The sequence below is a fragment of the Heptranchias perlo genome, chromosome 13 (assembly GCF_035084215.1).
Source record: "Heptranchias perlo isolate sHepPer1 chromosome 13, sHepPer1.hap1, whole genome shotgun sequence".
Classification (NCBI taxonomy): Eukaryota; Metazoa; Chordata; class Chondrichthyes; order Hexanchiformes; family Hexanchidae; genus Heptranchias; species Heptranchias perlo.
This window is the reverse complement of record NC_090337.1, coordinates 18,391,289-18,414,409: the sequence shown is the minus strand read 5'-3', so window position 1 is coordinate 18,414,409 and position 23,121 is coordinate 18,391,289. Positions and strand designations below refer to the sequence as shown.

Genomic DNA, 23,121 nt, shown 5'->3' with positions numbered 1-23,121 from the left:
GCAAGCATCATTTTGAATAATGTGATTAGGTTACAATACTGGAAACTGGTCTCTGTCTAAAGTAGACATGCTACACAAGGTTATTATATTTTGATTATGTACAAAAATTGGCTCCTTGACCGGTCCAGTTTCCATAGCATTTCTTGCAATAGAGTAGGGATCTGGATGAATCCTTGATAGCCACACAGTCATCACTACAATCTTCAAAGACAGGAGTAAACCACATTGAGAGCAATCACGGCACTCGGTATATGCAAAAGATAAGCTGTGACACTACAATAGTTTTCATAGTCTTTTCAGTCCAATGTTTTTTTTCTCCGCCATTAGAAAAATGCAATGTTTTAGATGGTGAAGCCTAGTCACCCTTGACATATTGCTGCTCAGGCATATTTCTATTGTAACATGGTCTCTTTTTGCCTCCATAATAGAATAGCTGATTTAATACTGGGACAGGGTACAGCAGTCAAACAGTAACTTTAACAAACTGTACTTTAGTACATTTGGCAACTCTTCCATGTACTATAAAGTACAATTATTTGACTAAAATTAGATAATGGTTTAGCAAACCACACACAGGGAGAATATTGTGGTTAGAACTATGTAGCAGGAAAGCCACTCCTTACCCACATTACCATTTCCTGACTAAAATGGACAGGTTCCTCCACTTTAGACATAAATGTTGCAGTACAAACCTAAAAAGGTTGACCAATTTCTGGATTTCATTGAAAAAGGAGAAAGCGGACAAGGCAGCACTGATAATTAAGGAAAATAATGTAATTTCTGTGGACCTGAACAATACCTCTTCATTCAGAGATCCTGCAAGCACCGTACAAAGTTGCCCAATCTTGACTGGTTCTGTGGATCACGTGTTCTATGGGAATTCACATTTTTGTGCTGGCATCATTAGGGCCCTCTACTGCCATCCTGTACAGACCATGGACCTACACATTAGCTCAGTTGTTTTTTTCCCCCCATATCAGTTTTAGAAAGGCTCTCTAAGCTCCAAGCATTCCCTTTACTCAACCTGAAGAGCCAGGCCCTACAGCTTTTGAGAGAAAAGTACAGTTTTTAAAATCTGTGTCCCTTCTAGTTAACCTCTCATATGTGAGCTTCCAGACACCAGCTTGCTATAACTTCAGGACACAAATCTGGCAAAGTTGCCCATTTTAGGCCCAATCTAAGTACGCCTCCAGTTTTTATCAGGGCTCACTCAATTGTGATCAGACACCAACCCAGGCTGATTTTCACCAGGAATGCCAAGGCCAACTGTAGTGCCCATGCTGAGCTGAGATCACAACATTCCTTTAAATTAATTGGTTGTTCAATGAGTTCTACTTGAAGCGGATGTTTCGGCAGAATTGCACTTCAGTAATCTAATGTCAACTTGTGACCACCTAAGCCATTGAACACACCTACTAAAGAACCATCGTCACATTTGAAGACATGTTTAACATGTTCCAGAAGTTGAGAAGCTGTTACTAACTTACTTTCATTCAACTCCATGTACAGAATTGAATTTATTACAATTTGCCAAGTTTCACCAAACTGTGTGTGGAAGATTGGGAGTCTGATTCCTGAAGATCTGGTTTCTAACTTGGGGTTCTGGAGGAATTCTTTCCTGTGAGGCTTTGTAAAATTAATTTTTACATTGTGTGTTAGGCAATCACAGCCACTCAATTCCTTCTTGTATTCCCCATCTGCACCTCTTTCACACACCACCTCAAAACCTGGGCAATATGCCTACACCCTCTGCTCTAAGGTGCCTGCATATAAAGCATCAACCATTCCTATTCCGAATGAGAGGAGTTCAGGTAATGGGAGTCGAGCTATCCCAGCCTCTCTTGCAATGAGAAATTGGTCTTTTCTCACTATAAAAGGAACAACTAGTTTGATGCCACAAGATAATTTGTGATGTTCCCCAAGCCACTCTCACAGTGATGGCAAAAACAGAGGGGAAAAGCAATATTTTGTACAGAAACACACATCAAGAAGGAGGGAGTTGACTGCTGAAGCTTTCTGCTGATTGAGACTGGCAGTAAATAGATGAAAATACAAGTAAAGATGTTACAGGAATTTCTATCTCTAACACCTAATGCAGCTGTTGGTATTATTGTAATAACGATAACAATGTATGTTATATCAATGTATTATAATGAATAATAAAGGGATAATCGTCTCTTCTCTCTCACTCCACCCTGAAGGTGGTAGGTTCTGGAGAATAATTCTACAGGTATTTGCAACTCTTTGGTATCTTGCCCTACTGCCACTTCTCATGTGCAAGCCCAGGAAATGAATGAGGCAGGCTTTTGGACTATGAAGTGTATAACTGAGCTCAAACATACTCCTACCCAAGGTCCACATATATATTTTTAAACCAGGAGTCACTGGAGAGTAAGGAGAGTCAATTTTTTGCCCCTCTAGCCCAGAGATTGAGGCCTATTGTAATACACACAATGCTGTTTCATCATCCAGAACAGATCAGGAATCAACCTGGGGCTTCCAGGTTTGCACAGCTCATCAGCACATGTGTATTTACCCACTGTGCCTTCAAGATCTTTTCTTTTATAGCTTCTCTGATAGTGACACTAAAAACTGAGAAATCCTCAGGACCTGATGGTTTCCACCCCAGGGTTTTAAAGGAAGTACGTGAGGAAATTGCGGTGCTTTAGCCATAATCTTTCAAAGCTCTCTCAATTCAGGAATTGTCCTTTTTGATTGGAAAGTTCAAAATGTAACTCCATTTTTTAAGAACAGTAAGAGAAACCAGGAAATTATACACTTGTTAGTCTAACATCTGTTGTAGGGAAGTTATTGGAATCTATAATTAAGGATGGAGTGACTGAACACAGAGAAATTTGAGCTGATTAGAGAGAGACAAAATGGATTTGTAAGTGGTTCGTGTGTCCAATGAATCTAATTGAATATTTTAAGGAAGTAACTAAAGTAGTAGACAGGGGAATGTCTGTGGATGTAGTTTATATGGACTTCCAGAAGGCATTCAATAGGGTTCCACATAAGAGACTGTCAGCAAAATTAAAGATCATCTAATTGAAGGCAAATTATTGACCTGGTTAGGAGATTGGTTAGGCGGTAGAAGACAGAGAGTAGGGATAATGCATATGTACTCGAATTGGTAGGAAGTGACTAGTGGTGTCCTACAAGAATCTGTGCTGGGACCTCAACTATTCACTATATTTATTAATGACTTAGATAACATAATAGAGCGCTATGTATCCAAGTTTGCCGATGACACAAAAATTGGTGGCATAGTAAGCAGTGTAGGTGGGAGCATAAAATTACAAAGAGACATTGATAGATGAAATGAGTGGACAAAACTGTGGCAGATGGATTTCAACGCAGGTAAGCATGAGGTCATCCATTTTGGATCAAAAAAGGATAAATCCGAGCCATGATGTCATTAATGGCGGAACAGTTTCGAGGGGCTGAATGGCCTACTCCTGTTCCCATTAGTTACAGTTTGAGAGAATTATAATAACCTCAGGTGAACAAAACCAAATCCAGGCAAATTTTCAAATGGATCCAATTATTTCCAATTCACTCCCATTGTCAATAATTCCTAATTTGAACATAATATATTGTCCAAACATCTTTTCTCTTGTATATTCTGGACCCAAAGCAGTTTTTATTTTGGCACTAAATCAGCACTCTAACTCAGAGGCCACAGGATAGCTGGAGTGGGAATTGGAAGAGTGTCATTAGTACAGTTGAAGGGTGTTCTTCTTCTGAGGTTGGGCTTGAGGTCGGGCTTGAGGTCCATTGTTGGACAGAGAGCAAACTTTACTCTGTATCTAACACTGGTATACCAGGCTAGAAATGCTTGATGCCAATACTGGGGGCTCAAATAGAAAATGCTCTACTGTTTAGTACTTAATATCTCCCACCTTCATGAATACACGGCATTAAAATTCATTCCACACATTAAATTCGTTGTGAAGGATCACCTTGTGATTGCAGCATGATTTAGAAATCTAATATCTTTTTCTGCCATACAAAGTATTAGATTTTTTAAAGTATTTACTGTTATCTTGGTTTTTATTGTTTGCTGAATTGTTCAGAAACTCAGTCAGTGATACAAATTTTTGCAACTGGCTGCTTTTATGTTCAGTTCATCAGGACCCTGGTCTAAACAGGGTATTTCCTGACAAGCTAGGTATATATTTACATCAGGTTTGAATTGTATAATGAACTTAAGGACACAGGCTAAATCAAACAGCAGCATTATTGCAAAATTGGGCAAACAAGGGAAACAAAAACCTTTCCATTTAGAATACGGATTCTTGATTTGAAACCCAAGTCAACTAAACCCCTTTTGTAGGCCAAAGACACGAACTACAAGCATCCTCATCAAACTTCTGCTTGGACAATATTATTCTATTTTCTTTTGCACAATACATACCTGTAAATTTGTGCAAACACTGAAACAGTGAGCTGGCAGAAATAGAAGTACGACGTGAAAAACAGGATGTGGACAATCTAAGAATGTATACGTAACTTTTTTTTAATTAACAAAAGGCAACAGGATACAATACTTTGACTTGTGAGCAATGCAACAAATAGGCTTTACTCATCACGGTGTTTAATATAAAAGCACTGTACTGCAGTTGCTTAGACTCTGACCGGGACAACCAAAATATAGAACCTGCAATTTAGAATCACTGCCGCTGGGGATTTTCATTAAAATCATTAAACCTGGGCATGATCACAGTGGAACAGCATTTTGTTATAGTGCAACTGGTCATAGAGAACAAAGAACTGGAGCTTCAAGGCACAAAAATGTAAATCTTTGAAGATACCATCAATAGTGATGCTACTGTTTGTGTGTGGTCTACTGGCTCATATTACTCAATCAGGGGAAAAAAATCCACAGAAGGCATGAAACAGGCAGGGAGGCAGGTTGGTGTGCACAAGTCTAAAGCATTGCACTGGTTGTGAAAATGCTATATAAAAAGTTCAATGACATCCAAAGTACCTCGAACTCTGACTTTACAGAGGATATTGCACCGATTGTAGAAAACAGCAGCACTCAGTCATCGATCAAGCAAATAAGACAGGAGCTAGATGACTCAGCGGAAAAGCCCCAATTCAGTGCGGGTGGGGAACTAAATCATGGGAGTTTGACTGGAATTTTCATTTAATTCTGCCAGGAATTACACCATTCTGTGTCACAGCCATCACCTACAACTATTAGCCACCATTTTTAACACTATTTAAAAAAGGTGTGTAGCTCATCTCCATTTCCCACTCCCCAAAAATAAATCCAAGTTCAAAGAAATTCAAAAATCCTCACTACATTAGGAAGGCTACCACTTCATATCAGGCTGAACGATTCTCAAAGAGGAATGATATCCAAGTTTGTTGACAATACCAAATTAAGAGGTATGGCAAATACAAGGAAGAATGATCGTAGAACGACAGACAGGTTAAAAGGAGGAAACTCCATTTGGTTGAAGTATTCCTCTCAAAATACAAGTAATCAAATAGGAGCTTTGAGCAATCTTGTGCCATATAATTTTGGCTCCCATCTGTGACAGTAGGTGTATAGGATGTAAATTCTTGTTGTCATATTTGTGGAATCTCTGGGTTCTGTATTCAAAACATCAGCTGATTGTAAATGTGAAAGGTGAAACTTTTTTTTAAATACACCTGAGCAGTTTGTTATCCCAGATCAAGAGGTTGGAAAAGGTCACCGTTTCCAGGCTCTTGAACCTTCCTCCTTCTGGGATTGAAAGGGGAGATGGGATAGTCAGGGGAAGAGGAGTTCTCCTTGGAGATCATGGAGAAACACTCCACTTTTGCTGGCAGATCAGGCAAAAGGTTATTCAGTGTGTAGGAAAATCTGGGAGGGAGGGAGACTTTAGGTTCCAATCAGTGACACAGTTAACTTTTGCACCAACCAATTTTCCCTTCCCGGTTATGATAGGTTACAGATTTAAAAATGTTGACAGTTTATTTTTGATGGTTCAAATAATCTACAAATAAAATACTGTTTTTCAAAAGTTAGCCCGATGCACATGACCGGAATCAACATTTCCCGATAAAGCAAACACAGGGTGTTACTGGCATGCAAGTGATCCCATCAGTGTGTCTTTGTTCTGATTCTTGATGGACAGTTCTGTAACCAATAGCTGGGGATAAATCTGGCAAGCTTTCCTTAGTGCTTTCGTTCCATTCCTTTATGTCCATTACAGGTAGAGGTTGCTGCAATGAGGCAGAACTCCATGGGCGCAAGGTGCGCACCATGTAAAAAGCATCTCAAAAGATCTTCGTTATTTTGGTTTAAGAAAATGTTGCTAAACTAACAGCGAGAACTAAATAATTTTTTAAAATCTGATTTATTCTTACTTCTGTACGATTTTACTTCTTAATAAATGCAGTTTTTAGCCTTAGATTTTTAGTCTATTAATTGTGGTCGCTTCTGCTGGTTTGAGAGATCTGGGGTACACGATGCTTAGTCCACATTATTTCCAGTGCTTACCCCCAACAGCAGAGGGGTTCACTGCTTGCCCTCTGGCGTAGCTCTCCAAGATATATTGCACTCAAGGTCATGTTTCGATTCATAGGCAGCGCAAATTTGCATATGGAAGCTGACATAAATGTAGAGGATGAAGAGTATTGGGAAGTAGCCCAAAATGTAACATCCTACCACAAAGAAATTAACCTCACTTTGCTAGTTATTGGAATTAAATTAAAATTATTCTGAGCTTAGCATAACGTAGCATGTCCGTTTTTAAAAAGCTGTTGAAAGCAGGAGCAGAGACACGGTTAAGGACCAGTCACAGCATCTACTGTTTAACTGAATCAATTAAGCATCTCAGATCAACAAATGAGGCAGCATTATCCTCTTTGCAAGAGCACAAACTGACAAAATATAAATTTACTTGCGTAAAAGTAGTATCAATTTCTGAACATGCAGTACAATAACATAACAAACTAGTAATTGATAAATCAAAATAAAAAGGGCTTCTGAAGAACTGGCACCAATGCAACTTGTAATACAAGACTATAAAATATCAAGCAATGAATTGTCTCTGGCGTCCAAGCCACTGGGAAAGTGAGCAGGATATCGCTATAAAATGAGTCCTATTGGAAAGCACACAATTTTGGCTGTTGAATTAGGAAAGGACTAAGTTCAGCTGCAACGTCACACATGATGAACTAGCCTGCTGACTATCACAACCTAGATCATGCCTGAAGAAGTGGCACTTGGACAAGACACCAGAAAGCAGCAGATGCCAGTGGAGCAGTTTTCTAGCATAAATTAGCAGAGGAAAAGCCTCTCTTCCTCCCTCCACCTCCCAATTTTCAACTAAAACTGGGAACAAGGTCACAACAGTTTATATATTTGAGTTGATATTTACAGACATTTAGGGAAAGTTTAGTTAACTTACCTGAACTTCAGAGTTAGCATCAACAAGGTGCAGTGCAAACCAGCTGTCCTTACAGTTGTACTTGCACAGATCTTCCTTACGGATGGATACTTTAACTGAAAGGAATAAAATCAATTATTAAAAAGTGATGACTCATCATCATTGATAGCTGTTATCAAATGAACATTCAACTAGATTAAAGCACACAATTTTTTTGTTTACTTTAAAAGTTCTAGTGTCAGCTTGACTCAGTTGGTAGCACTGATCTGTGATCAAGATGGTTCTGGGTTTAAGTTCTACTAAGCACATAACTTACGTTGATACTCCAGTGCCGAACTGAAGGAGTGCCACGTTGGTCAGCGGTGCCTTCATTCAAATGAGATGTTAAACCAAGATCCCTCTGCCTGTTCAAGTATTTCAGGTGAAAGTTAAATATTCTATGTACTAACTGAAGAGCAGGAGTGCTTTTGGTGTCTGGATCAATACTGTCCCCACCACAGTCACCTCTTATTCCAGACAGCCACCTTTATCTGGCAAATGGCACGAACCATTTGCCAACACCATAGGCGTCAATTACAAAGGCGCCACTTAAACGGCATTAAGCGCATCTGCTAGTTTGGCAATTCAAGCGGCTGTTCACAACTCGTTAAAGTGAAATTACCTGTCATCAAGTCCTGTCAGGCATCCCCGCCATCTTTGTTCACACCACCCGCACCCCCACGCCCCGTGGCCTGTGACTGCTGTTTACAAAGTTGAAAGACCAGAGGTGAAACTGACCAGACCGCTGCATACTTCAGTCCCGTTGAGCCAGATCAAACAATTCCTTAATTGATTAATTGTTTGTTCATTGCAGACCACATTGTCTCTAGTATTCTTTTGCAATCTGTGCAGTAACCAATGTGAAGTGACTACAAACTCCCATAAAGAGTGGCTGGACTGAACACTCATTCGTTTGACGAACTTGCATCTAAAGTGCTAACTGCTATAAGTGACCGTTTGATAATCCACCAAACGGGTATATCATCAGCTGCTTCATTCTGAACATAGACGAACCAGAGTGGTTCCAGCAGATTCTAACAGCTAAACTCAATTCTATTTAAAGACTGCAACTGTTTCACCTAAACCCATTTTAATGGGTGCAAGAGAAATCGAGAGATGGAGGATGAAGATTTCCTCTGTGGGGGGGGGAACAGAGTTTATCTGTGTGCTATATATGTTCCATCTGTAAATGCATCAATCATCAATGGCTTTATCAGAGAATAACAGAAAATAGATTGTTAATTTCTTGGTTATACTAACCACTGCATGTAGCAGGAAAATTGCATTGACACCCACGAGCCCATTGTAAGAGGTGGGGACTGTATTCCTCACTTAACCAATACCAAAAAAATACAATAACTGGTCTTTCATCCCATTGCTGTTTATGACATTATTTTGAGAAAATGGTTGCTACATTTGCCTACATAATAATTTCAAAGTAATTAATTTTATGTGAGTTGCTTTGAGATTTTTGGGAGACATGAGGTGCTATACAAATGCAAATCTATTATTCTCTTAGAAAACAATCACCACTAGAATGAGTTCACTTACACACTGTAAAATGAAAAGTGTGTAAATTGCACCTAGTGATTTTATTTGTTTTCTAAATACAAGGGAGGAACTTAGAATTGTATTTTTCTCCCTCTTTCACAAGGGACCACTCACCTCTCCTCAGCCCTCCCTTTAATAAACCAGGAATTTTCAGGGGCGACACCTTGAGCACAAAGGTCAATCGGCATCCCACTACTCTGTCAAATTGTTTCACTTTTCTATTCATTGTTTGAGGAAACGTTTGTGGATCTCTTCAGTTATGTTCAAACCCCTTCAGAATTTTGAGATTTTCACTTGCAAGTTTCACCCATCAATAATTTTAGCAAAATAAATCAACATGAGCTCAGAACAGGATTTCAAACTGACTTATGCCCAGCAGCAGTTTTACTTTCCTGTCACTTGTAGGGAAGCAGGTTTGTATAAATACACTATGAAGCAAGATAAGTTTCTAGAAAGTTTTTTTTAAGCAATTTGCAAAAGCTTTTCTGTCATCCATTTTCAAAATGTGCAACTTGCACTATTCCCCGTTAGTGAGGTCTGCCAGAATACCTCCACCCAGCCCTTTGCCAGTGTTGCTCTGTAACCTGCACCTTCTGCTAATAAGAAGCACTTGGCCTCCAGTCAGTGTCTTCACTCCCAGGATTGAGCCATAGACAACGTCTCAGTTTTGTTAAATTAAGCACCAAGCACAAGCAAGCTCCCAAATGACGTCAGGAGGAAACCACTGCGACATCAAAGCAGTTTGCTTCACTGGCAAAAACCACTCAGTGGAGAAAAAAGCGCTTTGGAATCAAAACATTTGAAATATTTCTGTTGAGTCTTTGTGCACCTGACATATTAATCTACCTATCTTTGCATAACAGCAAGATTACAACTGAACTAAAATTTACAACTGCATGTGAACAACTCAATAAAACAGCTTTGAACACACCACCAATGACAGCAGCTACCTAAACATAGGCAGCAACAAAGCAGATTGCTGATGGCTCTGCTGTGTATTCCCAGCACTTTTTGTTTTTGATAAATTCTGTGGATGGTTAGAGAAATCTGTATGAACAGTTATGTGCCCCTTAACACCCAGCAAATGGCATCAAGGACTTTGCTGTATTAGAGGAGAGAGTGAGAACCTCCCACAGTTTCTGATGTGACCTAGTCACACACAGCTGTTAAGTGGACTCTATGAAATGCTAGTTTAGGGACCGCCAAGTTTCTTAACCGCAAGTCGCCAAACTAACATTATGCAATACTATTTCTTCCCTTTTTTTTGAACTAATTTTATTACCTCCTCCCCCTCTTCCCATGCTGCCTGTATCATGCACAGTCAAACTGCTATTACTCTCAAGCTAACTGCTATGGGTGAATTTACTACCAATTTTCCATTTTCTTCTTCTCATGGGCAATGGTCTGATCTCTACTTTGCTCTTCCCCTGGACAGGACAGCACAGCTAAAACAAATCATAAGGGTAGCTCCAGATGAAACAGGCCCTACCTGCAACATTTGTGCTTGAAAGCAAAAACTATTTTTTTTTGCAAAATATGCATTCATACACAGGACCAATAAAGTCGACTTACACTCGACTGCAAATTCTTCAGCACGTAGCATTTTGCAGACATGATGGGGAAGATGGAGGGGGTGACATATAAACTGCATATTTTTCCGAATGCTTGTGCTAACCTTTGTTAAGATGTAGCACATAGTAACCATCAATTTGCATGAAAGTAGACAAGTAAAACTGCTTTGAATTAAAGCAAGGGTAATTTTCACAATCCAGGACAAGTGTAATTACAGCTGATTCGACATCAGTGAGAATAATTTACATCAAGCAGAATTAGTTAAGTTTAATCAGAATTCTTCTGCATTCACACCATCCCTGCTGGATCAGACAGCTTTGCATGCAATATAAACTACATATATAGCCTTTAACCCAACCGGCTACTCTTATTAAAGTGATTGCATCTATTATTCCATCAACCCAATTACATTTCAAAGACAAGAATGCATTTATATCCATATAGTGCCTTTCATGTCCTTAGGACTCCATATCCAATGAATTACTTTCTAAAGTGTAGTCATTTCTGATATGTAGGCAAAAATATAAACTACACAATTTTGCATAACATAGTCAAACTCTATATCGTAATGTTATCCATGTTTCCGAAACAAATGAATGTTAACTTGAATTATCCATTCCCCATAATTCGCCTTTGTCATTTGCAGACCTCTTCAATGTACATTAAGTACAGCTTCAGGAGGGGTTTTAAACTGAAAGAAGCACTACCCTGTAACTTCTTGGCAGAGAAAAGAGTTGTTTGGAAGGACACATTTGCACCGTTTTACCAATTTTTAAAAAAAAGTTAGATCTCCCAAGGGGGAGTGTGGCTTGAACTGAGTGACCGGATAAGACCAGGTCCTTTGACGGGTTATGTTATGTTTGCTGCCATTAGGGTTCCCTTCCATCTTCTCACCCTCCCCTACATACACACTCCTCTAAACTACTAACTAAAGCATGCAACTTCTACTGCATCGGAGACACTGCATCAGCAATGTCCAAATAAGTTGTTGTCCTAGAAAAGGATAGGATAGAAGGAAGAAAAAAATACTTGGAATTTTTACAGCATTAATTAGTATCGTAGTTCTGTTGCTTATAATAAAATAATCTGAGTATAGTCTACTTGCAAGTTCAATTTTTTTAAGGAATACACACATTACTCAAACATTATGGCAAGAGGAGTATGGTTTGTGGATAGGAAATGCACTGCATAAAGAATATTTAATAATGAGTATATACATTTAACAAAAAAATCATGAAGTCAAAAAGATCGATTTTACATACCGACAAAACACTGCAGAGATTTTAATCTATCACTAATCTCCAGTTTCGTAGATGCAGCCTGCCTTCATGACCTAGCTTCTACACATATCACAGCAAACCTTTGACAGAATGCCTTTTTTGAATGATAAACTGTTAATCATATTTAGTATTATAGTACATTTAGTAAAGCAGTTAGGAATTTCTCTTTGTTGACAGCATAAGTCCTTTTATAAAAAAAATTATCCAAGATCAGAAGAAATCCACATTAAATTCATATGCATTATGACCTGCAATTTATTATATAGTTGCCATACCCCAGCAATTACCACTTCTCAGTATATACAGAGGGACAATGTGGAGGAACCCATAAACCATTCTTGCTGTATCTATGCTAGCAGTCTACTAAAGAAGCATAAGGTCTGAGGGATAACTGCAATATCACCACTCAATTGTCCCTTTATATGCAGTAAATTGCAGGACAGGTTCAAAGGATGCAGGACAACCAGTGTCAAGGTAGCAGATTATGGTTACACTGCAACTTACCAAAAGGCAGATCCTTCTGAAAAAAACTCTTATCATAAATATAAAAGGAGAGGTACTGGAAACTTCTAGGGATTTCAAAGTAGAAGTCTTCACCATAAAAGGGGCTGCAAAGAAAACAAAAATTGCAGCGAGATTAATAGATTGTAGCAAGATTGCAAACATTAAAAAATAAAATTTCATTGTGTATAATATTTAACATTTTATCCGTTCACCAAAATATGATATTATGCAGACAGAAGATATACATAAAATACATTTAAATAATTTTCCAAACTATAATCACAGTTCAGGATCACATCTCCAAAAAGCAGAATACAAACAAGACCAGGAGCTGCTCATTCCAATTGTCCAATGGCATATGCTTGGGGCTGAGGGTTGCCAACCCTCCAGGATTGGCCTGGAGTTTCCAAGAATGGAAGATTAATCTCCAGGATACTGCTGTGAGCAACCCTGGAGAAAAATCATAGGGGAATTTTTTTTAAATTATGTTTTTTTTTCCATTTTCTTTGAACATTTCTGCTTATTAGTTATAATAATATTGGAGATGGGGAATAAAGGCTGTTTGCCTGACAGTCAAGAATCATCCAATTGGGTAATGAAGGGTCTTTTTGCTTTCCAATTGGTATGGAAGGCAGTGAGCCATGAGGATGGATGTGTTGGGCGACCAATGGCTAGAGCGTGGGGGCGAGACAGTTGGAGGCAGGAGGTCATGTGATGAAATCTCCAGGAGTACATTCAACCAGAGTTGGCAACCCTATTGGGGCAAAGAAGCAGGATTGCGCCCAAACTAAACCAATTTAGAATGCCACAGGATGCCTCTGGGGTTCAAGTCAGTTATTTCAGAAGCTAATGCCTGAATGCTAGAAATACAAACAGACAAACAAGTTAAAAAGGAAAAACCAAGACGTGCCAATGCTTGTTTGGATCGGATACCAGACTCTAGCATCAATGAGCCAGCACCTGGTGTTTACACTGAAAAATCCGTGTCACTTATCCAACAGCAGACTTGTAGACTCACAAACCAGCCTGCCACCAGGATAAGGCTTACTGGTGCCAGCCTCCCAGAGTTCAATCTAACCAAGTGTTAACATAAAAGCAGCAAAAGGTCCTGTAATCTTGTCCCCTAATGTTGTCAATCAACTTCACAGATCACAGAAGAAATCTGGTATATGTGCCAGCACATAGCTTTGAAGTAAAACACACAAACTCCATAGCTACCCCTTCTGTGGTGGATATTTCGGTTATTATGCTCAAATGACCGAACACTGCTCTTGAAAGCAAGGGCTCGGAAAGTTGTAGAGCCAGAACTTAGGGCAAGGAGTGGAAGTCAACAGGGTGACTGGATCTAAGCAGCACCCACCTGAAAGTCAACCTCTACTGAATGAATTCAATTATCTTCACAAAAGGTTTAAGAGGTGGGTTGGTTCAGCTGGTGCCCCAATACAAGAAAATAAATAAGACACAGCTTTTGGGCAACTATGACTTAGTGTCACTTCCACATTTTGCAGAAGCTACATAATGTGAAAAACAATTGATCAAAACACAAATAGTGCTGCACAACTGCAAGTTTCCAAGTGACAGGGAATTACTTCCACATACACTTCCACAACAGAGTCACAGTCTGAATAAGCCAAAAATACATCAAACTAAACTCGACATATAAACAGAGCTACTCTTTTGTATAATAGAAGATAATACATAAAAAGCAATGAACAGTGTTGGGCTGAAGGCCACAGTTCTGACAACTCTCAAGGGATGAAGCTGCCAGTGGGTTACCAGATCATACTGGTTGTGGATAAGCACTGTAACCTACAGTTCTGCCAATACGATGAAACCAACATCATTAAAATACAATGTAATTAGTTCTGCAGAAGGCTCAGCAAAGTCTGCTGCCCATAACTGGAGGTTTACTAACTTCTGTTTCCGAGTGTGCAAAGGGGGCCTTTATAGGCCATGGTTGGACAGCGTACCATTTTTTTTTATATAAGATGTAGCAAATCAAACAGATTAGCTGTGTAATTGTCTGTTTTTTACCAACATTTGGTACTCGCAAGTCTGCTGGAATGTTTAATTCACTATATTGCAGTGGTGATATGTTTATGCACAAACATTGTAGTTAGACACCAAAAGAGACATGCTCTTCATGGAGTGATACACTTGCTCTCCCAGCAGTGGGTCATCATACATCTGTACCCACTGGTAAGATATCAGGATGATATAGAGGATGTCAGGTGTTTGTGATCTAACAGGTGGAACATGTAACCTGCATGAATTTCATTCAATGTCTTATCAAAGCTACATGCACTGCCTTTAAACAGAGGTAGAACCAGACAGTCCCAAGAGCACCAGCGCAGTCAGCTGGAGAGAAATTATTTTCAGGGAGTAGTAATATTAAGGACAGGAATGACATTTTAAAAAAAAGACTTGCATCCATATAGCACCTTTCACGACCTCAAGAAATCCCGAAGCACCTTACAACCAACGAAGTACTTCTGAAGTGTAATCACTGTTGTGTAGGAAATGCGGCAGCCAATTTGCGTACAGTAAGAGTCCACAAACAGCAATAAGATAAATAACCAGATCATCTTTTTTTTTTAAATGAGTTGGTTGTGAGATAAATATTGGTGAGGACACTGGGGAGAACTCCCTTGCTCTTTTTCGAATAGCACTGCAGGGTCTTTCATATCCATCTAAGAGAGCAGACAGGACTTTGGTTAAGCGCCTCATCTGAAAACCGGCACTCCCAACAGTGCAGCACTCTCTCAGTATTGCACTGAAGTGTCAGCCTAGATTATGTGCTCAAGTCTCTGGTGTGGGGCTTGAGGCGAGAGTGTTACCACTGAGCCACGGCTGACACTTAATATCCCAGTCTCAGACTCCAGCTCCACAGGTTCTAAGACAGAAGAAAGGTTTTCTAGTCTGAGCTGGCCTTGGTTATCTAGATCTGACAGAAACTGGTAGCTGTTTCCGTGCATGAGTCAGAAGTTCAAACACAGAGTTAGCATGCTGAACCGGAATGGATGATGCACTAGGCCACAGGAAGGATCTGGGCTTGTTTCTCATCATTCCAGCACAGATTCTTTCGGGTGAATTGCACTGTCAGCAACCACCAGAGTTCATTTAAAGAGATATTGGTGTTTCTTATAATTGTCTTTTGCTGTACCCAGGTCTACCACTGGTCACAGCATTTAGAAAGTTGTTAAACATCTCAGAGTTGTAATTAGAGGTTGTAATTGGAGTAAATAATTCTGCCTCTTCCATAACAGACACATTTAATCAAGAGATGAGCTGAAACAAAATTTCCATTTTTTAAAATTGAAGCATAAAGAACAAAGTGTAGTGAAGCACTTTCAATATAAAACATCCAACCATCAACGTAACGTTTGAAAAAAAACACTAGCTTCAAGGACAGATTTGAAATTTTAGATCTTTCCTCTCCTCTTTAAAATGAATGCCCTCACCTTCTGCTTTAAGCTGGACAGTAATTGGACAATGGTTTGGCAACGTTACATTAGAAAACGTAATACTTGGAGGAAACAAAAAGGGCAAAAAGCAGAAGTTCATTTACTATGTCCTCCACATGCTGTTGACTTGGTTAGGAATGCAGGACTGCCTACTATGTGGCCAACTCCATCAACACCTCACGCATTTATTTATTCAAAATTGACTCACCAGGAGACATAAATGAATTGTGTGGAATGGCATTCAGGATTTTTATCCTCACAGCAGGAGAGGCCAAACAATCCTTCTCGAAAAGATCAATCTGGGAATACCAGTACACAGGTTTAACATTCCAATCTTTTTTATTCCAATTTTTTTTGTTTACGAATGAACATTGATTCAATATTTTGTTTCGTTCGCCCTCTTCCCTAATCGTTCATGCAGCATCCAACAGGACAGTCCAAACCTTTATCAGTTCCAGACCTTTACCAATGCAAGTAGATGACCAAAAGGATAAGTCAGATCCCCCCTCTGATTGTTCTACCCTCTTAAGAGAAGGCAACAAATGGAGTCAGTGGCTCAGCTGAGATTAGCAATGCACATGGCAATTGCAGGTGCAAACTCCAAAGCTTCCCAAAAAAATGATCGACACTGCTATCAACAATGACCACATCAGGAATGAACATTCTGTTGACTCAACTTCAACAGTTTTAGTGAACAGGCTGAGCCCTTGGTACGCACATGGGATCAGAATGCTGAAGTGAACGGTTCAATGAATGTTTTCTTATTTAGTAATGCACAAAGCTGAGAAACAGCTAAGAATAGTCACACTAATTAATTCCACATACTAAAATGAGTCACAACAATGAAGATGATCAGTCTCAAATGCAGGAAGTAACTTTGTCATGCATATTTGCTCACTTTACGAATGGAGAGTGAAATGGTTGAAAATAAAACTCTCAACCACTAAGGCCGAGGGATAAGGACGATGTGTCCCTCTACCTCCCTCAAACATTTTGGCATGGGTTATGTATCCTTCCAAATCTGAAAATTGCCCTGATGCTCACTACCCTATTTGATTTTCTTTGGTGCCAGTACTAATATAAAAAATTAGGGTACCACACTATGATTAGAGCCACAGGGTACAAAGCAACAGATCAAAAATTTGAACTCTATTCCTCACAGTTAGTTCACGGGAAAGCCAATTGGAGGCTATGTACTTTCCCCAAAGGGAAAAAGTGGTGTGGTGGGGGAGGGGGGAGAAAAGAAACAGAAGAGTACACATCAGAAGGCCAGTCACCCTTAGCTACTGTTGTGCATTTCCCAGCAGTGAGCTAAGGTTCAAGGGGAGATCTCTAGCCTGTCCTCTTAGCTGTGATAGATTTGTCGTATTAAAAGACTACTGGATGGAAAATTAAAAAGAAGCTATCTGTGCACAGTAGTGATGAGTTAACATAGCCAGCACACTTAGAAATAACTTCACAACACATTGGCAGAGGCCTAGAGCTACATCACCAGAGACCTCTGCTTTCCTTACCTTCCTAAGCTACATCAGGATACATGGAAAACCCAGTACAGTACTTTTACTCCAGTAATGACTATGCACTAGTTTTAATGGCAACAAGTGAGCAATGAACATAGAGAGTTTGCGGTTCCATGGAATAAATATTGATGCCTGGAATCTCTGAGGGTTCTCCAGCGGGAGGTCAGCAGAACATCTGGAAAAAAAGCAATTAAAACTAAAAACAGAGGGGTTCCACCAAAGATATAGAGGGAGTTCAGGAGGACCCGTGGAAATTCTCCCACAGAAGGAGCTTTCTCAATCATTATGCTTATTGGGTGCTAGCTCCTCCAATGAAGCTATCTACGCTAATCCCATTCTCCCACATCTTACAGATTTTTCCTTTTCATAAACTTATCCAATTCAATTTTGAATAATTTCTGCCTTAAGAGCCACTTGAGGTAAAGCAAATCATGTTCTAATAACCATCTATGAGAAAAAAAAAGTCTAACTTCCCCCTTCATCTCATGATAATCCTCAGTCTGGTTAACAATTTGCCAAGCAGTGGAAACAATCTTGCATTGTTTACCCCATGAAATCCTTGATTATATCCCCTTTAACTTTCTCTGCTCCAGTGGGGGGGGAAAACCCAAATTCTGTCCAGCTGCACCAGATATCAGAAATTAGATTTTTTTGCTAGGACACAAGAAATTTGGTACTATTTACTGGTTTGCAGTAATTTACTTCTCAGGCAAGAATACTCTAGATCCACTTCCCTCCAAATGAGGGAGCAGACAACCCATAACAATAATTGCACTAATTAGTGGATCTGGATCTACAACACTCATCAAATATTGGTTTAAACTTTTCTTTAAAAAAAATGCCCCAGATCAACACCAGGATATTCAAAGACATCCAAACCACTGCAATAATGCAAATCTCCTCACAAGTCAATGCCCTCAAACATTTACTGAAATTTGTAGGATTATTATCCTCCCCAATCTCTCCTTAAAAGTATCAACGCCACACTGAGATACCGTTCCAATGGCAGCCATCGGTCTCCCTTGCCAGCTTCGACAAGTGTCAGCAGGTATTTGACTGCTGGGGACTTTACAGCTAAGTCCAATCCTGCCCTCCTGAGACATTCATACATGCCGACTTCCAACAGGGATCACTGGTACTGATTAGGAGCAGGAACTCAGGAAGTTGGAGGTAATTATAGCACATCAGTCACCCTGGCTGATGCAAGGCTGGGTTTAATAATGCATTGTTCATTTACATTTTCAATCTAATAAAACATTGGCTTAAATTTATATTGATCTATACCAAGGTCATATCTTCAAAACTACTCAAAAAGCTAATTGTGAAAATATAATCATCTACCTTGCAAAATTATAAAGTCCTTTTAAAACCAGCAGTTTCTTATTAAATTTTCCAATTTTTTTTGTCCCCTCCCCATTTTCCCATCTTTGCTATTCCCCATTTTGTACATAATACAAGGAGAAATACATGTGGCACAATCTCCAACAGGACTGCCACTGGTTAGGTTAAATTCTGGAAGGCCAGGATCCAAGAGTCAGCTCCCAGCATTTGTATCACTAAATCTGGCATCCTAACGCACAGTTTTTCAGAGAAGACGGTTCTAAGCTTCAATAACAGCCTACTAACAAATCTTCTTTTAAAAAAGGTCTCCCCAGAATCCTACTCCATCCCAATTTCCACAGTAATTTATTTTAAAGCCATGAGACAGTTATGCAGAAAAGGAGGGAGAAGATGTAAAGAATGAGCAATGGTAATCAGGTAACATTTGGTAGTGCAACAATGAAAAGACTGCAGAGAGCTCTATAACTACTAGCAGTCATATAGCGTCTTTAAGGTAGTAAAACATCCCAAGGCTCTCCACAGGAGCATTATCAGATAAAATATGTCACTGAGCCACATAAATAGATATTAGGACTGGTGATCAAAAGCTTGGTCAAAGAGGTAAGTTTTAAGGAGCGTATTAAAAGGAACAGTGAGACGTAAAGAGGAGAGGTTTAGGGAAGGAATTCCAAAGCTTAAGACCCAGGCAGCTGAAGGCACGGCCGCCAACGGTAGGACAATAGAAATTGGAGTTGCTCACGAGGCCAGAATTGGAGGTGCGCAGAGATCTCGGAGGATGTAGCGCTGGAGGAGGTTACAGAGATAGGGAGGAGCAAGGCTATGGAGAGATTTGAACACAAGGATGAGAATTTTAAATTCAAGGCATTGCCAGACCGGGAGCCAATGTCGGTCGATGAGCACAGGCGTGATGGGTGAACGGGGCTTGGTGCGAGTTAGGACATGGGCAGCAGAGTTTTGGATGAGCTGAAATACACGGAGGATGGTTGGTGGGAGGCAGGCCAGGAGAGCTTTGGAAGAGTCGAGTCTGGAGGTAACAAAAACATGGATGAAGGTGTCAGCAGCAGATGGGTTGAGGCTAGTGCGGTAATGGGTGATATTGCAGAGGTGGAAGTAGACGGTCTTGGTGATAGAGAGGATATGGGGTTGGAGGCTCAGCTCAGGTTCAAATAGGACGCAGAGGTTGGGAACAGTCCAATTCAGCATCAAACAGTGGCCAGGGAAGGGGATGGAGTCAGTGGCAAGGGAATGGATTTTGTGGCAGGGACCGAAAACAATGGCTTTGGTCTTCCCAATATTTAATTGGAGGAAATTTCCACACATCCAATACTGGATGTTGGACAAGCAGCGTGACAAATCAGAGACAGTGGAGGGGTCTAGATGGTGGAGCAGAGCTGAGTATCGTCAGCGTAAATATAGAATCTGATGTCATGCTTTTAGGATGATTTCACCGAGGGGCAGCACGTTGATGAGAAATAGGAGGGGGCCAAGGATAGATCCTTGGAGGACTCCAAAGGCAACGGAGTGGGAGCGAGAAAGGAAGCGAGAATGGAAGCAATTGCAGGAAATTCTCTGGCTACGACTATAACATGCATATCCATCAGCAACGTCAATCCAACTTCATGTCCACACAACCGGGAGGTATACTTCAGGGGTGTGGGGAGGGGGCAAGGAAAAACCCTATTTCACTGGCCAGCCAGCTCTCCCTCTGCAAATGATTGGCTAAAATGGAAAGCCAGAATACGACTGTCAGTTGAAACTTAGATTTGAATTCTGATCTCCAGGTCAAGAGTCCGACACTGCAATGCACTAGTTACTGGATCACTTAATGCCTGTAATAACCAGATAACTCAGTCATAGTTAGAAGCAACTACAACTGGAAACGGTTATGATCAGAAACATGCCTTTCCTTTTTTTTTTAATACCTTAAATGGAAAAATGAAGTTACCTGTAGTACTTAAATTAACTGCCTGTCGGTAGTATAAACCAAGATATTGTACATCTCCAAAGTGCAAAATAATGCACAGATGGAGCGAATTACAAACAAAATCTGCACTCCCAACTTCATTCTGATTCAGGGAATTTCCCCTTCTCCAGTTTATATTTATAAGTATTTGTTTCAAGCATATTATAGATATATTTTATTTCTGTCCTGCAGTTCACCCCACTACCCTGTCACATTACACAAACCTCAAAATATATCGTACTATTCATGTGGATTTATTGCAGCCAGTTATTTTTTCTACAAGTGCCACCTGCTTTAGGTATGAACATTCTGCCACCACCTGTGTATTTGTTCAAGAATGAGCTCTGCTGATGGCTCAGTTGCTTAAGACAATGAGTTGTTGACCTCCACAAACCAAGATGATCCCAACTTCAATTCCTCACCTGTAGTGAGTTATCTGATCTAAGGCAGAGCTGTGCAGGGGTGCCCAGATACCTTGGCACCTTTAGATTTTTTTGGTTTCAAGTCAGGGAGGGGCGGGGGGGCGGGGAAAGAGAAGAGGAGCAGAGAAAGTTTTTATCTCAAGAGGTATAAAATATAAAAGCCAAAAGCTAATTATGAGCCTATATAAAACCTTAATAATACTTCAGTTCAAGTACTGTGTGCAGTATTGAGCTCCACACTACAAGGATACTGAGGCATTAGACAGGGCACAATACAGATTCACTAGATGCTGCCTGGTATGAGGAAATACGTGAAAAATTGGGTCTTTCTTCATTAGAACAATGCAGATTATGGGGCGATAAAACAGAAGTGTTTAAAATTATGAAAGGATGGGACAGGGTAGACAGAAGCACACAGTTTCCAGTAGTTGAGGGGGTCAAGAAAGATGGGCCATAAAAACAAGATTAAATGTAAACAATTTAGAAGTGGGCACGAGAAACTTTTTCACAGAGGATTGTGAGGCTGTGGAATTCACTTCCTGGGTTAGTATTTGAGGCAAAAAAATGTTAACATTTATGATTAGATTGGATAGATGAACGAAGGAAATGGGGATGAAGGGAACAGGGTGGGTAAATGTGATTAGAGCTATTTGCTCGAGTGGAGCAAATGCCAACACAGACAAGTTGGGCTGAACAGCCTTCCTTAAAACCTACCCTTTTGACTAAACTTCTGTACATCCCTTCTAATATCTTTGATTCGACATCCATATTTTCTTTATGCCACTGAAGTGCATTGGGAATTTTTTTTCTATGTTAAAGACGCTACATAAATGCTGTTTTTGTCCTACTAGCATAGAGAAGTTTTTTTAAAAATGCTGCACAGAACTACAAATCTGTCATAGTACAATAGAATCGTTACAGCACAGAAGGCGGCCGTTCAGCCCATCAAGCCCGTGCCGGCTCTTTGTAAGAGCAATCTAGTTAGTCCCACTCCCCCGTAGCCCTGCAAATCTTTTCCCTTCAAATATTTATCCAATTCCTTTTTGAAAGCCACGATTGAATTTGCTTCCACCACCCTTTCAGGCAATGCATCCCAGATCATAACTACTCGCTGTGTATTAAAGTTGGTCTTCATTATAGACGACAACACTTTCCCCAGGAAAAAGCAGCAACAACACAAGACCAAAGTGTACCAGTTTTGTGAACAGCAACACTAGATCATGCAGGTTAATGCTAGCTTCCCAGGAAGCATCCTGAGAGTAGGGTTGAACAATCTGGCTATCAGAAATATAGAAATCTAACTAGTCAGTCAGAACTAAAAACAAAAGTTTCCAGCTATAAAGCTTGTTTCTCGAATACGAAATTATTATTGGGCATAGTAAAATATTTCATCAAGGTTTTGCTTTACCAGTTACAAGAGTACAAGTTGGTTGCTTTGGGCTTTCTTGGTTTAGGCACATCTGAGGGATAAATTTGCAAACTTATTTTCTAAAAAAAAGTTATTTCCCACAGCTCAAAATCTTGGCGGTGGAGATTACACGAATGTTGGAAATCTAAGAAACTGAATCTGCAGGTCAGTCAGCATCTGAAAGAGAAAGATTTGTTGTTGTTCTTGGCAAGTTCTGATGAAAGGTGACATCCAAAAGTTTAACCTCTTTCAAATGCTAAGCAAGCTGCTGTGAATTGCCAACATTATTTTTAGCCAATAATTAAGCATGTGCAAACTATTCCTTTCTATCCAGTTCCACAAAAGTAGATGTATGCCTTCCTAATTGGATGGATTATAAATCAATTTTGCCTTTACTACATATTTTATATCTGATTCATATGTTTTCAAGCACATTCAAAGCAGTACTACTTTGTGCAATGAGTCAATATTAATATATTACAGTCTATAGCCTATAATTAAAACCCTACATTACACATTGTCTCATTATCTGTTCCTGCAACATTGTCCTTGTAATCAAGGTTAGGGCACGATTGCACAAATACCTGGTGTGTAAGCTCAAAGGCGACATTTAGGACAAAAATATTATTTGTTTCCAAAAAATATAACTCAGTTTTGAGATCTCATCTG

General features: G+C 39.8%; 1 protein-coding gene across 1 annotated transcript in view; it reads right to left on the bottom strand.

Moving 5' to 3' along the window:
• rasa2 (RAS p21 protein activator 2) overlaps positions 1–23,121 on the bottom strand; it is a 132,354-nt gene that overhangs the window by 77,315 nt on the left and 31,918 nt on the right. The window contains exons 3-4 of the mRNA XM_067995075.1: positions 12,335–12,438; positions 7,410–7,504 (exon numbers count right to left, since the gene is read on the bottom strand). Coding sequence (XP_067851176.1) covers positions 7,410–7,504; positions 12,335–12,438 — 199 coding nt within the window. The remainder of the gene's footprint in view (positions 1–7,409; positions 7,505–12,334; positions 12,439–23,121) is intronic.